The sequence below is a fragment of the Hypomesus transpacificus genome, chromosome 9, assembly GCF_021917145.1.
Source record: "Hypomesus transpacificus isolate Combined female chromosome 9, fHypTra1, whole genome shotgun sequence".
Classification (NCBI taxonomy): Eukaryota; Metazoa; Chordata; class Actinopteri; order Osmeriformes; family Osmeridae; genus Hypomesus; species Hypomesus transpacificus.
The window spans coordinates 8,260,224-8,278,900 of NC_061068.1; the positions used below are offsets into that span (position 1 = coordinate 8,260,224).

At 42.3% G+C, this 18,677-nt stretch overlaps 3 protein-coding genes across 5 annotated transcripts; all 3 read left to right on the forward strand.

Moving 5' to 3' along the window:
* Positions 1 to 790: 790 nt before the first annotated feature.
* LOC124471795 (inositol hexakisphosphate kinase 2-like) lies at positions 791 to 5,867 on the forward strand. Of its 3 annotated transcripts, none has more exons than XM_047026405.1 (5): positions 791 to 1,485; positions 3,074 to 3,302; positions 3,559 to 3,770; positions 3,852 to 4,027; positions 4,403 to 5,867. In XM_047026405.1, the coding sequence occupies exons 1-5, from the start codon at positions 1,254 to 1,256 to the stop codon at positions 4,985 to 4,987; spliced, it is 1,434 nt and encodes a 477-aa protein (XP_046882361.1). In that variant the 5' UTR covers positions 791 to 1,253; the 3' UTR covers positions 4,988 to 5,867. The 3 variants fall into 3 exon arrangements, with proteins under 3 accessions (XP_046882361.1, XP_046882362.1, XP_046882363.1); XM_047026406.1 differs by having other exon boundaries at positions 4,412 to 5,867; XM_047026407.1 differs by having other exon boundaries at positions 3,559 to 3,734.
* A 5,740-nt stretch (positions 5,868 to 11,607) lies between these two features.
* LOC124471655 (protein transport protein Sec61 subunit alpha-like 1) lies at positions 11,608 to 16,266 on the forward strand. Its single transcript, XM_047026222.1, has 12 exons — positions 11,608 to 11,733; positions 12,573 to 12,640; positions 12,736 to 12,801; positions 12,947 to 13,025; positions 13,268 to 13,399; positions 13,561 to 13,670; positions 13,776 to 13,929; positions 14,057 to 14,217; positions 14,325 to 14,522; positions 14,695 to 14,886; positions 14,981 to 15,057; positions 15,257 to 16,266. Exons 1-12 carry the CDS (start codon positions 11,727 to 11,729, stop codon positions 15,441 to 15,443), a joined length of 1,431 nt encoding a protein of 476 aa, XP_046882178.1. The 5' UTR covers positions 11,608 to 11,726; the 3' UTR covers positions 15,444 to 16,266.
* A 122-nt stretch (positions 16,267 to 16,388) lies between these two features.
* Positions 16,389 to 17,913, forward strand: chchd4a (coiled-coil-helix-coiled-coil-helix domain containing 4a). Its single transcript, XM_047025280.1, has 3 exons — positions 16,389 to 16,585; positions 17,036 to 17,134; positions 17,234 to 17,913. The coding sequence occupies exons 1-3, from the start codon at positions 16,564 to 16,566 to the stop codon at positions 17,605 to 17,607; spliced, it is 495 nt and encodes a 164-aa protein (XP_046881236.1). The 5' UTR covers positions 16,389 to 16,563; the 3' UTR covers positions 17,608 to 17,913.
* The last annotated feature ends 764 nt before the right edge of the window (positions 17,914 to 18,677 follow it).

Here is an 18,677-nt window from a genome sequence, read left to right on the forward strand (position 1 = left end):
TTCAAGGATGTTTTGGTATTTCATTTGTATATCACAAACCTGTGTTTCAATTCCTGCATGTTATTTTGTGGCCCATTTTCCTGTTTAGTGGGGTCCTGTTTGTGTGTTCCAGGAAGATGGATTACAGAGATTAAGCAGTATCCACCCACTCTGAAACTGACACACACAGAGATAGTACACACAAGGGCACATTTATTATTTCATTCTCAGTTATTAGGTGAATTATTCAGTAATATAGCTTACTTTGTTATATGTTGTCGATAAGTACAGTAGCTCACATAGGTTAGGATTCACAGCATTTATAACAGGTTTAGATACACTTGAAACTTGAACTCACCTGATATACAAGGTTGTACAAATATTTTGTGGAACATACCATACTCATAGTACACTGCACAAGCTAAACTGTCACCACACACATTCAAAGAGTGGTCTATCCTGTTTCATTCTCATCTCCTGAAATGTTTTTCAATGTTCATGGAAAAAAATGATATTTTTGACAGAAATGATTTAACCTTTTAAAATGCAATAAGGCTACTTCTGTTTTTACTGCTTTAATAATACAGTATTATCACAATGCTGTATCATTTCTCTCCCTCATCACTCTCCCTTCCCCCAGACCTCTTCCATCTTTTCCCTGCATGTCTTTGTTTGTTTTGCTCCATTCCCTCAAATGGTTACCACCCAACAACCTGCTCATGCTGTCTGTGATTGGTGAGTGTGGGATAAGGGGGCGGGCTTAGCTTGTGAGATTTTTACCAGTCGACAGCGAGCTCTTGCCTGTCAGACGGGTTTCAGTGTGCAGGCAGGACACACAGAGCTCTGTCCCACTTCGACCTGCAGCTGCAACACCAAACCTTCATTTTTAAACGCTAGGACATAAAGGGCTTTCTGTTCCTACACAGCCAAGAGACCTACCAAAGCCAAAGACAGAGAACAAAAAGGGATTTCTGATCAAAAAGCATTGAGCCAATCTCTTTATCTCTTTCTTGCTCCTTGTTGTCTCTTTTTGTTTTCATCCTGCATAATCCCTCTTGCACAGAGAGATCCTCAGGGCACCGTCTGAAGACACAGAGAAGGATCAAAACAAACATCGCAACAGTGGCAATATTCACCAAGGACTTTCTCTGTGTCGGTCGGGTGTGATCAAGGGCCTTTGGCTGTCCTGCTGTCCTGCTGCCCTGCGGTGTGTGTGTGTGTGTGTGTGTGTGTGAGGAGGCTAATGCCCGCGGTGACGTTAGGGCCAGAGGAGGATGAGTCCGGCTGTAGGGGCTCAGGCCCGGGAGGCCATGCAAGCAGAGCAGCAGCAGTGCTACCTGGAGGAAGGGGGGGTGATGCTTGAGCCCTTCGTTCACCAGGTGGGGGGCCACTCGTGTGTGCTGCGCTTCGGGGAGCAGACCATCTGCAAGCCCCTCATCCCCCGCGAGCACCAGTTCTACAAGAGTCTCCCTCCTGCCATGAAAACGTTCACCCCTCAGTACAGAGGTAAGACTCAACTCAGCTGTGTTGCGGTTTGCTTGTGTTGCTCTGCTCTGTATCTTTAGTAGGTTCATGCTGAGACAGCTCCTGCTCTACATGTTTATGTTTCATTCCACCCAGACGTTTGGAAATTCTGTTGTGGCCGGTCAGGGTCAGCTACTTCTCTGAGGTTCTTTCCTGTTTTACTCACCTGCACTTGTACACATTCATGGTTTCCCATTCACAAACTCATTCAGACATTTTCTAGCTCAGACTGTACATATATTATTCAGCAAAGAAGGAGTTGTACATGCCAGGCATGACATCAGTATGGAAGGTGGACATGTAGAAGTCAGCATGGAATTGCTGGGTCCTAAATACCGCCATTTGGCCAGCCTTTCCTGTTCCACCAAAATGTATGCTGTGTCCTTCCCTTTAACTGTTATCTAAGACTGAACGGTTCTGCAGCTGCACGGGTCACTGCTGCTGCTTGCCTTTTGTCCATGAGGGAGGTTTGAAAGGTGATCTTTGATATCAGCTGACATTGATCTGTTCTCTCTAACAGCCTGAGAGCTGTACTGTTTCAAAATGTAAGTGTGAAAGTAAATGTGATTGTCCCATTTTAGTGTTATGGAACATAAAAACAACAAGGCATGACAATGTTATTCATTCAGTTGTTGTTGTTTGATTCACACAGAGAATGTCATTCTTGCCATCACAGGATACAGTGTTGTATTGCCTTCCCCTCTCCCTCTGTTTCTCTATCGCTGTACAATATATCAGCCCCTTGCTTTTGATGTTAGCAAAATTCTAATAAAAAATGTCTCTACCTTAACTTGGGTTTCTGTGCACAACATGCCCTGTGACAATAAACAGACTTTGATGCCAACCATCCAGTCTAATTATGAAGTCCTTCGAAAACCTTTTTTGTAGGGGGAGCGTTCTTTGTGTGGAAAAGTATGCTACTGGATAGCATGCATAATGCTGCTTTTGACTTTTGGAGAAAAATGCAATATTTCATCCTTTATGTCCCTCATTCTCTTTATTGTCGCTCTTTTATATTGACTTGTGGTTCCTTTGCTTTTTTATCACATGCAAATACATTTACTGTTGTCAATGCATATTTTGAACATTTAAATAAACATCAATCCTCATTGCATCTCCTCAAGGCTTGCGTCACAATAATGAATCAATACTGATTTACTGGCAGTGTGTGCTTACTGGGAGTGTGTAGGTTTACACTGTAACTGTACAGTTCATTTACTGATTATACACTGCCTTGACTCTTTTCAGTTTTCTCAAAATATTTGCTTTTAATCTTCAACTGGTTAAAATTCATTGATGCAAATGTAGCCGGTGTGTGGTGAAACTCACTCCTCAAGTATGTAATAGGCCACCCGCGTCAACAAATTGCTAGCTTTTCGTTGGCGTAGTTGGTAGTGGTGGCGCTTGGGAAGTCAGAGGTGGTGGGTTCGACTCCCGTTTGGAGCGGACAGTGGCCAGTGTACCTCTGATGGAACTTGCAATTCCACGGCTGTTACACAAACAGCTTGACTCGTTAAAAACTGCTGCCACAAAATAACATTTGCCTCTCTCTACTTTCTCATTCTCTCAGGAGTGGTATCGGTTAGCTTTGACGAGGATGCTGATGGAAACTTGTGCCTCATGGCTTACCCCATCCACAGTGAACCAGAGGACATGGAGAACCAGGACCCTGCAGGTGACTGTGAACCCAAGAGCAAGATGCTCAAGTGGGGGAACAAGAGGCTGAAAACCCTGCTGGAAAAAGAGCACTACAGCAGAGACAGCCGAACCAGGCACTCACGCAAGGATAAGGACAAGAGGTGAGGCCACATTATACTGGTACAAATGGATGCAATGTCAGAGTAATGATCCTTTCCATCATTCCACCCATTAACTAAATGTGGCACTGATCAAAACCATCCTGTTTGAATGCACTCACTCCTACATGCAATTAAATAGACATAATCTGTACTCAATGTCACCTGACTGTGACTCAGTGCACAGATCCAATTTCATCAGATCTACTCGGTAGAGGTTTCTTCCTAAGATCAGTCCTCCCCCTCTCTTGTCCGTCAGTCTGAAGCGTGAGGAGGACGTGGAGCAGGAGAGATTACAGGAAGATGAGGTGCACCGTTACAGCCTGGAGCGCAGCCATGCTGGGCCCCAGCACAAGCACAACCCCTGGAGCCTCAAGTGCCATCAGCAACACCTGCAGAAGATGAAGGAGAATGCCAAGCAACGCAACCAGTACAGTATCCTTTCGCCCAGGACTGCCAGTCATGGAAGAGGTAGCTTGGTCTTCTTTTGTACTGAAGTAGAGTGAGGCTCCATTTGTAGGTTGACCCCCTTGACCCAGGCTCCCTTCCCAGAATTCATCCTGCTGGAGAACCTGACGTGGAGACACACGGTGCCGTGCGTGCTGGACCTGAAGATGGGCACGCGCCAGCACGGGGACGACGCCTCGGAGGAAAAGAAGGCCATGCACATCCGCAAGTGCCAGCAGAGCACCTCCGCCTCCATGGGGGTCCGACTGTGTGGCATGCAGGTGGGCACCGCAGCAGCCAGGCCTCTGTGGCATTCTTCATGGTCATGAGAAGCTAATGAAGTCAGAAAACAGATTCATAGGCAGTCCAGATGTTTTCATGACGTTCAACAGTGGAAGGAAATATATACTTATTCTGTACAGATTCATAAAATGTGTACTTTGCCTATCTTAAAGAGCAGTACAACTTGGGTGATGGGTATAGCTCAGTGGTAGAGCATTTGGCTTGTGATCAAGAAGTTGTATGTTCACAACCCCTATATATGTTGCTTTGGATAAAAGCATCTGCTAAATAAAAACACTCTTTTTATCATTAATGGCACTGTTACGTAATCATGTGTTTGTTGCCATTTCCTGTTCATTCAACTCATGGCTTAGGTGTACCAGTCAGACTCAGGCCAGCTGATGTTCATGAACAAGTACCACGGGCGGAAGCTCACCGTGCCGGGCTTCAAGGAGGCCTTGTTCCAGTTCTTCCATGATGGGCAGCGTCTCCGCCGTGAGCTGCTCTCCCCGGTGCTGCACAAGCTGAGGGACATGCAGGCCGTGCTCGAGTCCTGCGAGTCCTACCGCTTCTACTCCAGCTCCCTGCTCATCATCTACGACGGAGAGCCGTCGTGCGCACACACACGCCACCGAAAAGGCCAGTCCAAAGAGGAGGATGAGGAGGACAATGAAGAGGAGGTAGAGGATGACGAGGGGGGTGCGTTTGGATTCCTTCACATTTCAGGGGAGTCCAGCGAGAGCGGGAGCTCCTTGGGTAGCGCAGGAGTCCGGTGCCAGCCCCCCGGCCCAGACCCAGACCCAGTGGTGGATGTGAGGATGATAGACTTTGCCCACACCACCTGTCGTCACTATGGGGAGGACAGTGTGGTCCACGAGGGCCAGGACTCTGGCTATATCTTTGGTCTTCAGAACCTCATAACTATCATCTCACAGCTGGAGGATCATTGCACAGACTAGAATCACTCACCTTACACACAGTACTACACACACACACACATGCAGCTTACCCACACCACCCATGGGAGAAATAGCACAATGGACTACAGCTATATTGAGGAGACCAAGGTGTCTGTCTTCACCAGCAAATCAAACTTTGCTGTAGCCTGAAGTTCCATCTGTCTCCATGTTTCGGTCCTCGGTGCTTATCTGGTGTTTCTGTGTGTGTGTGTTACTGTCTATAGGGATTAAAAGAGTCCTGAAGGTTAGTGTTTACCTAGCTCAGTGACTTACCGCCTTTATCTGTTCAAACTTATGTAACAAAGTTACCTAGTCGACCCAGTTATTCAGGAAAATAAGTTGTGGAAAACAGTTTAGAGATATTTATGAGAGATCTGTATAATGAAGGATGCACGGTTTTCAGATGTTCTATTTGAAATAGAATGTCGTCATTGTGTGCACACTTACACACACACATACACTTACACACACATTCACACACACACACGCATAGACAGTCCATGATAGTCATGTGTGCTCCTGATAGAACAGGTGTATCAAAGAGAATAGGAGTTACAGTTGATTTGTGTGAAGGTAAGGGAAACTTTCAATACTGTAACCTTTATTTTCGTTTAATTCATTTAGCCATCCCTCCTACCCCTTCCCTCAGCATATATTCATATAGATAGTAAAGAAAACACATATACAGTATGTATATATACAGATAGATATTTATTTATTTGACATGTTCATAAATAAATACAAAAACTAAAAAAGAAACTGAATAGATTCAAAAATGACATTCCATAAATTCATGTTATAATGATGTGAATGAAAATTTATGTTGAGAAACTGTATTTTATATGTGTGCTGTCCACAGTTCACCAGAGGATAAATAAAAACCTTTTTGTGGTAAAACGTCTGGTATGTCAGTGTCCTCATTCTGTAACAACCATCTATTCCCCACTACTTTCCGAAATTCTAATTTCTATTTCCCAATATAGAAAATGGTCATGCCCCGAGTTCAGGAAGTGTGTGGAAATTTGATGACGAAAGCATCACACTTCCAAGGGATACATTTTCTCTCTAATGAATGACTTTAATATAATATTCTGATATCAGCATTTGCAAGCATGAAGACAACAATTGACCAGAAAAAAGCCTTTTGCCACACATCATATGTCTGAGATTGAGTTCCTATTACGTAAAAGGATGAAAGGCATGGTTCCATTTCCACTAGTGCCACAGTTCTAGACCCGTGTGTTTGGAGAGTGGGTGTGGGCCAGGTCCCCAGAGTCAGGTCTTATCCAGTCGGAGCTGGTACGAGAGGGACGGAGAGTGAAAGATACACAGTCAGTTTCTGAGTCATGTATGTGTGACACCTTTCAGGATGCTTGTACACCACTGTTCTTGGTTTTGTTTACATGATCACACACAATAATGGTCCATCCCGTCACTGAAAGGACCATCACGTCACTGAAAGCATCGCAGCTTAACATCTGTATCTCAGCTCTGGAACATGGCTCATGATGTACATCAGGTTTCTTACTGTGGGTTGGGTATACTGTTGGTGATTAAGGGTTAGTTTAAGGGATCTATTGACACTGTGGTGCTTGGTTGTGACCCAGAAGGCTCAGCTCCAATTATAGACACACAGTGTTACAGCAGTACATCAAAACTGTACTGTACGTTCGAAACTATCAGTCCTCTGGTTTATTTGATGTGTGTGATTGAGTCTCGGAGCAGGCTCAGAGCCATCACTCATAACACTGAACATATTTGATGCTTCAATCCTGGATGAGATTCTAGAGGGATTGAGAGATTGATGGAGGAAGTAAGCTGCCCTGTCTCTCGTCCCTGGGGAGGGGGGCTCTAACTGATGTTGTCTAAAAGCCTCAATCATTGGTCTGTTTCATCAGCTTTATACCACCAGGACCTGATCTGATTCTGTCACTTTCTAAATGTGTTTGTGAATGTGTGTTTCTGTGTTTGTGTTTGTGAGTGTGTGTATGTTGTGTATGTGCATGTGGGTGTGTACTGTATGTGTGTCCATGTGTGTGTTGTGTCATCTGTATAGTATGTAGGTATATGCTCTTGTTCATACCCTTGTCTTGCTTTGTTATGCTTTCCAATGGAAGTAGACTGGTTGCATAACAGTGGTTGAAATTGCTTTGACAACAGCAGCACGCCATCATTCATTCTGAGTCTGGGGAGGAAATAGTTTCCTGGATTCTCAGATGTTTCTAACCCCAAATGATCCAATCAAATCAACTCTTCGTGTCAACTGACTAGCTGCCATTGTATATCTCTTTTCTTCTTCTTCTTCTTCTTCTTCTTCTTCTTCTTCTTCAGTCAGAAGACTGTTTTCACTCCATAACACCATATACTTTGCATCTCTATATTTTTTGTCAACATAATCAGCCACTATTACTACTGATTAACAACGACAAAAAACTTCAACATTTCAACAGTAAACCTCATTTAGCACACACATAGAAATATACTTTACACTCCAACATTGTGTAAATACACAGTCTGCCAAGAATACAGATTAAGGGGGATTGAATCTAAGTACTTGGTAATTGGTCTCAGTGAGGAGTGGAAAAGTCAAAGAGCATCAGAGAATCCAATCATTATAATGTCATAAACAATGCATTGTTTTTGCAGATCCTTTTATCCAGCACAACATACAGGATGAGATTTGAACTGGTGACCTTTGATCTCCAGTTAGATGCACTGAGCCATACCTGTCCCCTTGAAATGTGAATCAACACCACGTTTTGATGCAAGGCCAATGATTATAAACATGCCCTGAATAAAAAGCCCACATATTCATATTGTTAACACACATACTGTACACCCATATCATGACAGTCTATCATCATTTCTTTATCAGTATCTATGCCTATTATTTTATAAATACATAAAATATATCTGTTAAAGAATCAGGCCTTAATCTTATGCTGTATTCACTCATATCCTGCTGAGACTTGGGGCAGTTTTAGCCAAGTTTCTAACCAAAACAAGACAGGATTGTGTTTTGACAGTGGTTAAATTGAGCCCCTGCCAGTGCCTGTGGGGGCGACCAGTGACAAGCTCTGCCCAGGCAGTTATATAACCAGTGGAACTGTGACAGGAGGTGGGATAGGACACTTCCAGCATCCTTCTCATGCTCCATCATCCAGTCATGGAGAATTGACAATGAGGATGGGGATGTTCAAACACTCAAGTGTATTTGTGTGAGAGAGAAAAAAGGTCTTATTCATGAGATGGTCTGCAAGGCAAATGAAAATGTGGAATAATCAATGGTCTGCAGCAAGAGTGGGGTATTGATTTTGCTTTAGAAATGTAGTTGATAACCACACAGGTGCATGAACCGAAGAATACAGAGTCAGGGAAATAATGCCTGCATACTGTACTTATTTAAATTGAACCCTTCTGTTCCTCAATCAAAAGTTTCCTTATCAACATTTTTGGAAAGGAAAGAAATGGATGTATTGGTCTCTTACATTTTTTCAGAGCAGTAATGTCAAATGAATGGCAGTGTCCAGAAGTCTGACATTTTGTCCATATATACAACTCTGAAAAAAATTGAGAGACCACTGCAACTTTTTCTTTCCTTTCCTAATACGTTGAGCGTGAGGAACAGAAGGGTTCAACTTGCAACGGCCTCTTCTCATATAATCGTTACACATGTTTTAAATATTTAGTTATGTCACCATCTGAAGTAATGTTTGCATTTGATGATTTGAATGAGAACAATGTTCTGGTTTGTAATGATACCTAAATACAAGAAGTGTGCAGAGCAAACACAGCCTAACCATATAGGGCAAATGTGACCTTCAAATTGAGGAGGATTTCAACCACACTTTCAGATGGAGGGCAGCAGATAGCGTTAGATATGGTTGGATTGGGCCAAGAAAAGAGGAGACCAGAAAAACAGGCCAAGATGGAATTAGAATCTTACGTAAGGGCAGCAGTGACGTGGTTGAACATAGCAGAGGGCAAGCATTTGCCCAAGGGTTCTGTCAGGGCTGGTCCACACAGCCTACTCTGTCAAAGCAATTTATATTCATCTACAAACTACCCTAATTGGTAACTAGACACACACTCTCTTTATGTCGTGAAAGCGTTGGTAACCTTAGGCTGATGCATGCTAGAGGGATTCGTATCTGAACTGCAAGTCCCTTGTCTAATACCAACCGGACTGCAGACTTTTGCAATTTAACTGGTTCCAATGGCCCTGCTCCAATTTCTGTGTAAAATAATCTTTGTTTTGACCCTATCATATATGACATTAAAATGAAATGAAATTCCTAAGCCAAAGATTTAAATGAAACAGAAAGTCTTTCTTTTTAATCTACATAGTATTTCCAGTAATTTCCACCTATCCCCCCCCTCCCTCGCCCCCCTCCCTCTCTCTCTTGCTCTTGTATTGAGACACTATTCTGAGTCTAGTTTACGTAACTGCTGTGTTCTCATTGGCCCCCTCTTTGCCAGAAGGGATGTGTGAAGCAAATGATGCATGCAAGGACTGTGTGTGTGTGTGTGTTTGTGTTTGTTTGTGTGCGTGTGTGTGTTTGTCAATGTATGTCCCAACTGGTAAATAGCTCAGGCTAGTGCAATCCTATGAATGGACACAGTAGAGGTGTCATAAACATAGCAACCAATGCTAATCAGAAACAAGGAAAGGAAAATACTTTGATCTTCATGACAAGGTTCCTCATATGTACATACTGATAGATGAGGTCAAGGTGTGAGTATACTGTACTACCAAGGTCGTACATTTTAGTTTATATTGCAGCATATGAATATATACAGTACAGGCTATAGTTGCACACTCGTATGGTATTAATCAATGTTGATGTGCAGCGAAAATATGTCCCATCCAGACTCCTGTAACACAGTCATACACATGCCTGCACACCTAGCAGTCCAATGTATATTATTAGGCCTCTAAAAATAAGAATATAAGATCTGACTAATCTGAATGAAAGCATATTTTCTGCCTGCCTACGTCACAATGTTCTTATGTTCTCATATCAACTTCCCACGCCACAGGCAGTCTGTATGTCTGCCCAGCTCTGCACATTACTGTGGGCGGACTTATGGAGGCAGTTATGCCTTAATGAAGACAGACAATAACTTATTTTTGCACTCTTACATGTGTCAGAGCTTATGCAGTCAAATAGAACTGTTATACCTATTCCCTGAATGGTGCTCCTTATATTAAACTATACCACAAATACCACCTCTTCAGGACTGAAGTCAATACCACTTGTTGCAATACAAATAAGCACGGATACATTTTAAGGACACTCACAGTGGGTGTCAGTCATTCACTTTTAATGCAACCATTTCCCTATTCCCTATATTTTTTGTCACATAAAAGACAGGATGATTTTGATTGACTAAATCAAGGTTGATGCCCTAACCAGACTAATCATATTCAGGCAGTCAGGTGTCAGATAGGGTTGGTAGAAGTCCCAGGTGCTAATTAAGGTGCCGTTGTTTTACTGGAGATCAGTGATTTGACTAAATTCTGTCATCGCCAACCACAATGCATATCCTGCAAATATAACTGGACATCCAAGAAAAGAACTTTTAAATAACATTTCCAACCACAACTCAGATGTTTTTCAGTAAATGTGTTTCACCCTTTTCTGTCTTGTACAAGGTGTTTTTGTTTTTCCTTCAGGGGTTTCATATGGGTCCATTGTGTACTCAGAGACAATTCGTTTTTTTGTTATTATGTAGATACTCCATGTTTCATTTGAAATATAATCAACAATGAGAAAGAATTCAGGAGATTCAGTAGGTGATTAGATCTTTAGAATTGTCTGTCTCCAAAATATGTCTGTGGATAAATAATTGTAATGTCATCATTTTTGCATACAATTCCAGGCTCATTCACCAAAACTCAATTAAACAAAACTGATATCTCTATCTACAGTATATAATGTGTAATATATATTATTCGAGTTTAGGCAAAATATAATAAAAATTGTATTTAACCTTCTTTTTAGGTAGGCTAATGACAGCGGTTACTTACGTCTATTACCTGCTGTAACTGTGGATCATCACTGGTATAACACTGATCTCTAGTGGCAAAGAATAGAGTACTTACTGAATGATTTTAAACAAATTGGCAAGTCTCAACTAGCAACTGATTGTCTTCATGTCTCTTGGCATTGAGCAGACAACAATGCCTACTGTATAAATCTAATTTGTTAACTGTTTTCAGAAAATTCCCCCTGACTGCAAGAGGACTGAAACGTTTGTTTTATGTATTCTTTTATTACAGCTTCAATTTTGCAGAAAATACACATGAGCGTGTTTAAACGCGTTTACTCAGACTGGAATGCATGCATTGATGAAAAACTAATCAAGCGCATATCTGTTTGTTCATCATTTCTAGAAATTCTAGTGCAGGTCCAAAGTTTATTAAGTTCCAAAGAATTATGCATTTCTAAACAACCTATTAGTATTATTAACATGCTCCTATATGTATATTTGTGTTTTGATTGATTAAATTAGCTGAAACTGGCCAACTCAGACGCTGCTCGGGATCTTGTGGATGGTGATGATTGCTCAAAAACTGAATATCCTCTAAGATCTGACGTGTAGTAGCAGCTTCATTGGTGACGTGTCTTTTACAGAGCTTTCTTTTCAGTGTGGAGCGGCTGGATGGTGCCACACAAACCGTGCTGATCCTTCAAAGTGGCACCATTAACATATTAGGAATCGGACAAACGACACCATGGGCAGTAAGTAATCTTCTTAATAGACATGTACATCTATTCAACAGGATCGATATGGTAAAAATACGCTCTAACTGTTTGCATTGGCGTTTGAACAGACATTTAGCTTACTAGCTATCAGTAAAGTTAGCCAGTCTGGCTATTTGATTGTCAGGCCCTGGTTATTACTTGCTAATAACATTTGAGCAACTACCCAGTTAACTGACACAAATAATATGCTGTGTACTTCACTAAACTCACTAACGTTATCGCCATCATTGTCATTGACATATCAAGTTGGCACGCTAGACAATGCAATACAAATAGGGGTTGCTGCTAGCTAGCCAGCACTAAACTAATCTGCCAAAGTGGGTGGCTACTCAATGGTAGCATTTAAACCATAGCTAAGATAATTAGTTGCTTTGCATTATCCCATTCATCCAGTTTGTCAGAGGCAATAACCGAACAAAGAAGTTTGACACAGTCCAAATCTGAACGTTGTGTTGATTTTACTTGTATAACAGTGAGTCTTTAACAGTATGTTTGAGGCTAGCTAGCTAACTGCTTGCTAGCGCTGCAGAGACACAACTCGGCTGAAAACGTTAGCATACTATCTAGGTGACACTCAATTGTTGATAACTTTTCTTCCGTTTTTATATAACTACTTAAATTAGAAATGTGTTTGTTTAGTTATTCAATGTAATGGGCTAGCCGACATTTCTATATTCCTTTTGCCATCTACAAAATAGATTGAGTGACGTGGTACAAATGTAACCATTTGTTTAACTAGGCTAGTACTGTAGATTGCACTTCAGTTACATACTTTTGGAATTGGCAAATGTTAACAACCTTTTTTTTCTCTTTAGTTAAATTTTTGGAAGTCATAAAGCCCTTCTGTGCGGTCTTACCTGAGATCCAGAAACCAGAAAGAAAGGTACAGTATGGGGGTAGTAATGTGTACAAGCTCTCCAAATGTAGCTCATTGTATCTAGAGTTTAATTATCTAACATCCCTTTTTTTCCATTACAGATTCAATTTAGGGAAAAAGTACTATGGACTGCCATCACTCTCTTCATCTTCCTGGTGTGCTGCCAGGTAATATCTGCTGGGTTCAGCTCAACAGTAAATGCTTTAACTTGCCATTACTTCTGAACAAGTTATTCTTGTCTGGAAGTCTGTTTGCAGGTTGCTAGTCATTGAGACATTAAAGGGCTGGTGTTCACTCTTGTTTCTCCTTCAGATTCCTCTCTTTGGCATCATGTCATCAGACTCAGCAGATCCTTTCTACTGGATGAGAGTAATCTTGGCCTCCAACAGAGGTGTGTACAGTGGGCTCTTTCTTAAAATGATGTCCCGTTTGATTCAAGAGCTAACTGTCTGTAATGTTGGGGTTTAGTGAGGGTGTAGCTCAGTGATTAGAGCACTTGACTGCACATTAAGAAGTTGCAGGTTCAAATGATTCCCTGCACTGTATGTCGCTTTGGATACAAGTTGGACAGGAGCTTGGTAGAATTCAGCATGTCTGAGTGTCTCTTTCTTTCCCTTCCTTTTTGTCTTGTAGGTACTCTGATGGAGCTGGGCATTTCACCCATCGTCACTTCGGGGCTCATCATGCAACTGCTTGCAGGAGCCAAGATCATTGAAGTTGGTGACACCCCAAAGGACAGAGCTCTGTTCAATGGAGCTCAGAAATGTAGGTCTTCTGTGCAACCCTTTCACTTTCAAAAGCCATCATCCACACAAGCACCCACTTTAACTTACTATAGACTGAGAGTCTGTTCAAGCTGTACAGGGATGCTAGACCTATACTTTCTCTGTTCTCTACATGAACGCAACCTACATTGTGCCTTGCAGTGTTCGGAATGATCATCACCATTGGACAGGCCATTGTGTACGTGATGACTGGCATGTATGGAGACCCCTCTGAAATGGGTGCTGGGATCTGCCTGCTCATTATCATTCAGGTTAGAACCCATAGACAATGATTGATATGAGTGATCCAAACCTGAACATAAGCATTGACCATGTATCATTCAGAACTCTTACGGTCCTTTTCTTGTCCTGTCCAGCTGTTTGTTGCCGGTCTGATTGTATTGCTGCTGGATGAGCTGCTGCAGAAGGGATATGGTCTGGGCTCTGGTATCTCCCTGTTCATCGCCACCAACATCTGTGAGACCATTGTCTGGAAGGCCTTCAGCCCCACTACTGTCAACACTGGCAGAGGTTTGTACAGCCTGCCGAATGATGGGATCTAGTTAAGGCACCCAAACAAACCTAAAATAGTGTAAAACAAAGATTTAAATAAAGTTTTCCTTTTAATAATCATCACTTTGTGTGTTTGATATTTCAGGTACTGAGTTTGAAGGAGCCATCATTGCTCTCTTCCATCTGCTGGCCACCAGGACAGACAAGGTGCGTGCCTTGAGGGAGGCCTTCTACAGACAGAACCTTCCCAACCTCATGAACCTCATTGCCACCGTCTTCGTGTTCGCCGTGGTCATATACTTCCAGGTCAGTTGACAACTCAGTTGGAGGATGTAGCCTGCTTTTCAAACCACTGGGTGAAGAATGAGGACTTGTGAATTAAATAAGGGAACCATTCTGTCCTCTTCTTCTAGGGCTTCAGAGTGGATCTGCCTATTAAGTCAGCCCGCTACCGTGGACAGTACAACACCTACCCCATCAAGCTGTTCTACACCTCCAACATTCCCATCATCCTCCAGTCTGCCCTTGTGTCCAATCTGTACGTCATCTCTCAGATGCTGTCGACTCGGTTTAGTGGCAACTTCATTGTTAACCTGCTGGGGACCTGGTCTGTAAGTATCTATTTTGAGTGGCTGAATATTACTGCATGAGTGGCCGTTATACAAATGTAATGTTTACCTTTTACTCAGCACTATTACCAACTGGTTTAGTTGTAAGGTATAACGCTTTACGTCATGACTAAATGTAAATGACTAACTGACGTGTGTGTGCTCTGGTGTTCAGGACACTTCTAGTGGAGGCCCAGCCCGTGCCTACCCGGTGGCTGGTCTCTGCTACTACCTCTCTCCCCCGGAGTCGTTTGGCTCTGTCCTGGATGACCCGGTCCATGCTGTCATCTACATTGTCTTCATGCTGGGATCCTGCGCCTTCTTCTCCAAGACCTGGATCGAGGTGTCAGGGTCCTCCGCCAAAGATGTAAGCACATCACAAGTTGTGATTATGCTTTGGTTAATACGCCTTATCTTATGGGGTGATCCGAGTCCTTAACCGTGCTGTTTGGGTGTGACAGGTGGCCAAGCAGCTGAAGGAACAGCAGATGGTGATGAGGGGACACAGGGAGACCTCTATGGTTCATGAGCTCAACAGGTAAGAATGAATACATCATCAGACTCTTACTTATATATTACAGTTGAAATGTTGCGTTGGATATAGCTCAGTGGTAGAGGATTTGACTACAAAGCAAGAGTTTACAGCTTCAATAAACATTCAATAATAACAATATTGATTATTTAATAGATCTTCCCCCCCTTAAATAGCTTTTCACATAAAAATGTTTTAATTGCAGGTACATCCCTACTGCTGCTGCATTTGGAGGTTTATGCATAGGAGGGCTGTCTGTCATGGCTGACTTCCTGGGTGCCATTGGCTCTGGTACTGGAATCCTATTGGCTGTCACCATCATCTACCAGTACTTTGAGATCTTCGTCAAGGAGCAGAGTGAAATGGGCAGCATGGGAGCTCTACTGTTTTAGAAAGCACCTCCTTTAACACATACAACAGACACATGCCTCCATTCTTCAAATTATTTTATTTAGCATTTTGTTAAATGCGCACAATCAATACATTCTTGTCCTGGGAAGTGTGCTTGTTCTCAGCCACTAATGTGTTCCCAGTAGCCCTCAAGGTTTCAATACAGGCTGGGTTTTATTTGGGAGTGGAAATGAGCAGCTTGTCTCAGTGTTCAGCCTGGAGCTTCTTCTGCCTCTTTTTATTACCCTCCTCTCTTCATCAGACCATCCAGGCTAAGTCTTTGCCGACTGTCCTATCTTCTGAAGCATGGTGAAAAGCGTAAAGGTCTGAGATTGTCGTTGACATACCTCAGGCTTAGTTTGCTGACATTTAACCATCTAGTCACCATCTGATGGAATTTGTGTTGAAACTCATTTTTGGAGAGTGAAAAAAGCCATGTTCATTTCAGGTCATTGAAAGCTGCACATGGGGTTTTAAGAGAATTTTATTAGAATACATTACATTAAATATACTTGTACATGTATTTCTGAAATGGCTCAAGGAATCTCCCAAAAAGCTTAGTTGGTTTTCATTTATATTGATGTTTTAAATCATGAAATACTTGTTCACGCAGGTCTTATCAAGGGCACAATGTCCTGTATCTGGGTCCTAAAAGGGAAGTGTGTGTCTGTAGTCCACTTTTTTAGTCCCAGACTGAATTGCTGCAAAAACTGCCTGATGTGGTTGGATGAGGGTGGGTTTGGTAGGGAAAGAATGGGGGCTCGTTTTTGGTTCTTACTTTCTGTATTGGACATAATTGTATTATTAAAATGATTTTTTCCAACAGTTTTGAAGTTGTGTTATCAATTCAAATTGTAAGTTATAAATCAACATGGCTTTCTCACTAGGCTGTTGTAGAAATAGCTGGTTTGTGTTGACCAACCGCTGACTCCAATCTGACGTCATCGCTGCGCGACTGAAAGTAGCATTAGGTCAGGGGTAGCTAACCGGGCAGCTCCAACTGTCGGAAACCGACAGATCACTAATGAATGTCCTTTAACATTGATGGTTAATAACATTACTTTAAGAATCGTGCCATTGTGAATATATAACGTGGGCCGACAGATACCAACCTTCGCAAACATGTCTTACTGCAAGCAAGAGGGTAAGTGTTACGGTGCTGGCTTGTCATTCATTCCATGCGTTTCCCCAATGTCATCATGTCATGCCTGCGAGATCTAGCTAGCTCAGGTTAGCTGGCAAGTTAGCATCATGGCATGATTTCAATTTCTCGCAGTGTCACATTACCCTGTCGCTTGAGCTTGCAACCTTGCTATCTAGCTATGATCTACGATTGCCTTAACCGTAAACGTCTTGCTATGTTAACTTCTTTGCAATCGGGTTTTGTAAGTAAAATAGCCAAGCTAAATGTGAGTCTAGACTCGTGAGTCGTTGTCAGCATTTAGTTACAGCAGTTACGGATTGAGCTACATTGGGCAATTTATGTTTTATCCTCTGTCTGGTGGTTCTGTCAAAGGTGCTAGTATTGTTTATGTCAGGTTTTTCTTAGAGAATTACCTAAGCAATTCTTAGATACATGTGTTCTCCCCTCCAGGAAAAGATCGTATTATCTTTGTAACTAAAGAAGACCATGAGATGCCAAGCAATGCTGAGCTCATTGCTGATGACCCTAATGATCCCTATGAAGACCATGGTTAGTAGAGTGCCAATAGAGGCTTTAATGTTGTTCAGTATCTCATAGCATCACGACTAGTTCATTGAGTGTGTGTGGTCTGTTTTTCTATTTCTATAGGTTTGATCCTGCCCAATGGGGATGTAAACTGGAACTGCCCGTGCCTGGGGGGCATGGCCAGTGGGCCCTGTGGTCAGCAGTTCAAGGAGGCCTTCTCCTGTTTCCACTACAGCAATGAAGAAGTTAAGGGTTCTGAGTGTATCGACAACTTCCGGAACATGCAGGAGTGCATGCAGAAATACCCTGAGCTTTATCCCCAGGAGGATGAGAACGAGAGCCCCCCTCCGGGAGGGGTTGATGCCACTGCACCAACTGAGGACACTGGCCTTCCCTCAGCCCCCTCCACTGACTCTGCCCCAGCCCCATCTGAATCCCCATCTGAATCAGGCCCATCTGACAATATGCCATCCACAGACAGCCAAGCTACCAGCTAAAACAATGCATCACCATCTGCAGGCTCTCTGTCTCTCGTAAAAGATTAACTGCCTTACAGAAGGCTCTCTCTCTGTGTGAAGTCGGATACTCCAAACTTGCCCTCTAGGTTCAAATCTTGTCACAAGGGCAGAGAACCAGAGACACACCCCAGCCTCAAGGAAGATCTTGTTAATGAAGGGACAAGTCATGAAGACAAGGGGAATGATCAAAATAAAAATACTTTTTAAAGAAAAAAATACATTTTTTCTTAAGCTATTGTATTCTAAGCTTGGGGAGCACTTTAAGTCCTAACAGTGATGATTTAAGATGAGAGCTTCTTTGTTTTGGGTGGATTTCACTAAGGTCTCTCCATTACAGGGCTTTGTAGTGTATTGTCCTGCTACAAATCAGACAAGTTGATTCTGTGCCATTGATCATTAATGCTACACTGGTGATGTGTAACCTACTGTAGGTGTAACTGCTCAGACTGTATTAGTGTCACTTAACTTAAGCTTGCAGTGTCAATAGCCCCCCCCCCCCCCCCCCCCCCAACATTAACACTTAGGTAATTTTCATGATTAAGGTGAAAAATCTATCAGCATACCAAAGATTGTAATGGCAAACTATCCCTTTTCAACTCATTTGCAAAAATATATGATAGTCTGTGTGTATACCTTGTGTCTACTCTTTAGTTTATTATTGGCTCAGGTTTTAACACATCTTGTTGTTCCAGTGGCTTTTGGATTATAATTTTCTATAATTAAAAAGACATTACCAAATTATGAAATATCTATGCAATCTTTTTCAAAATCATAAAAAATTAAACTGGATTTTGAGTGGATCGAAAGGAGACCTCACAATATACAGAATAATTCAACATCATATTACATCTAATGAAAGTGAAGTTGAATTTTTTTGTCCCGTCATTTTAAGGTCCTCTTCTGAAAAACGTCTGGTGAGCCTCTGTGGAGGCATTGGAGCTATGTGTCGGCCTGAAACTGCTTTTGTACAACTGCTAATGGTCTAAATCTTGTTTCGCTGTCTTTTCAAACATGTTTTAAGGCTCAATGCACTAGTATCCCTTTTCCCT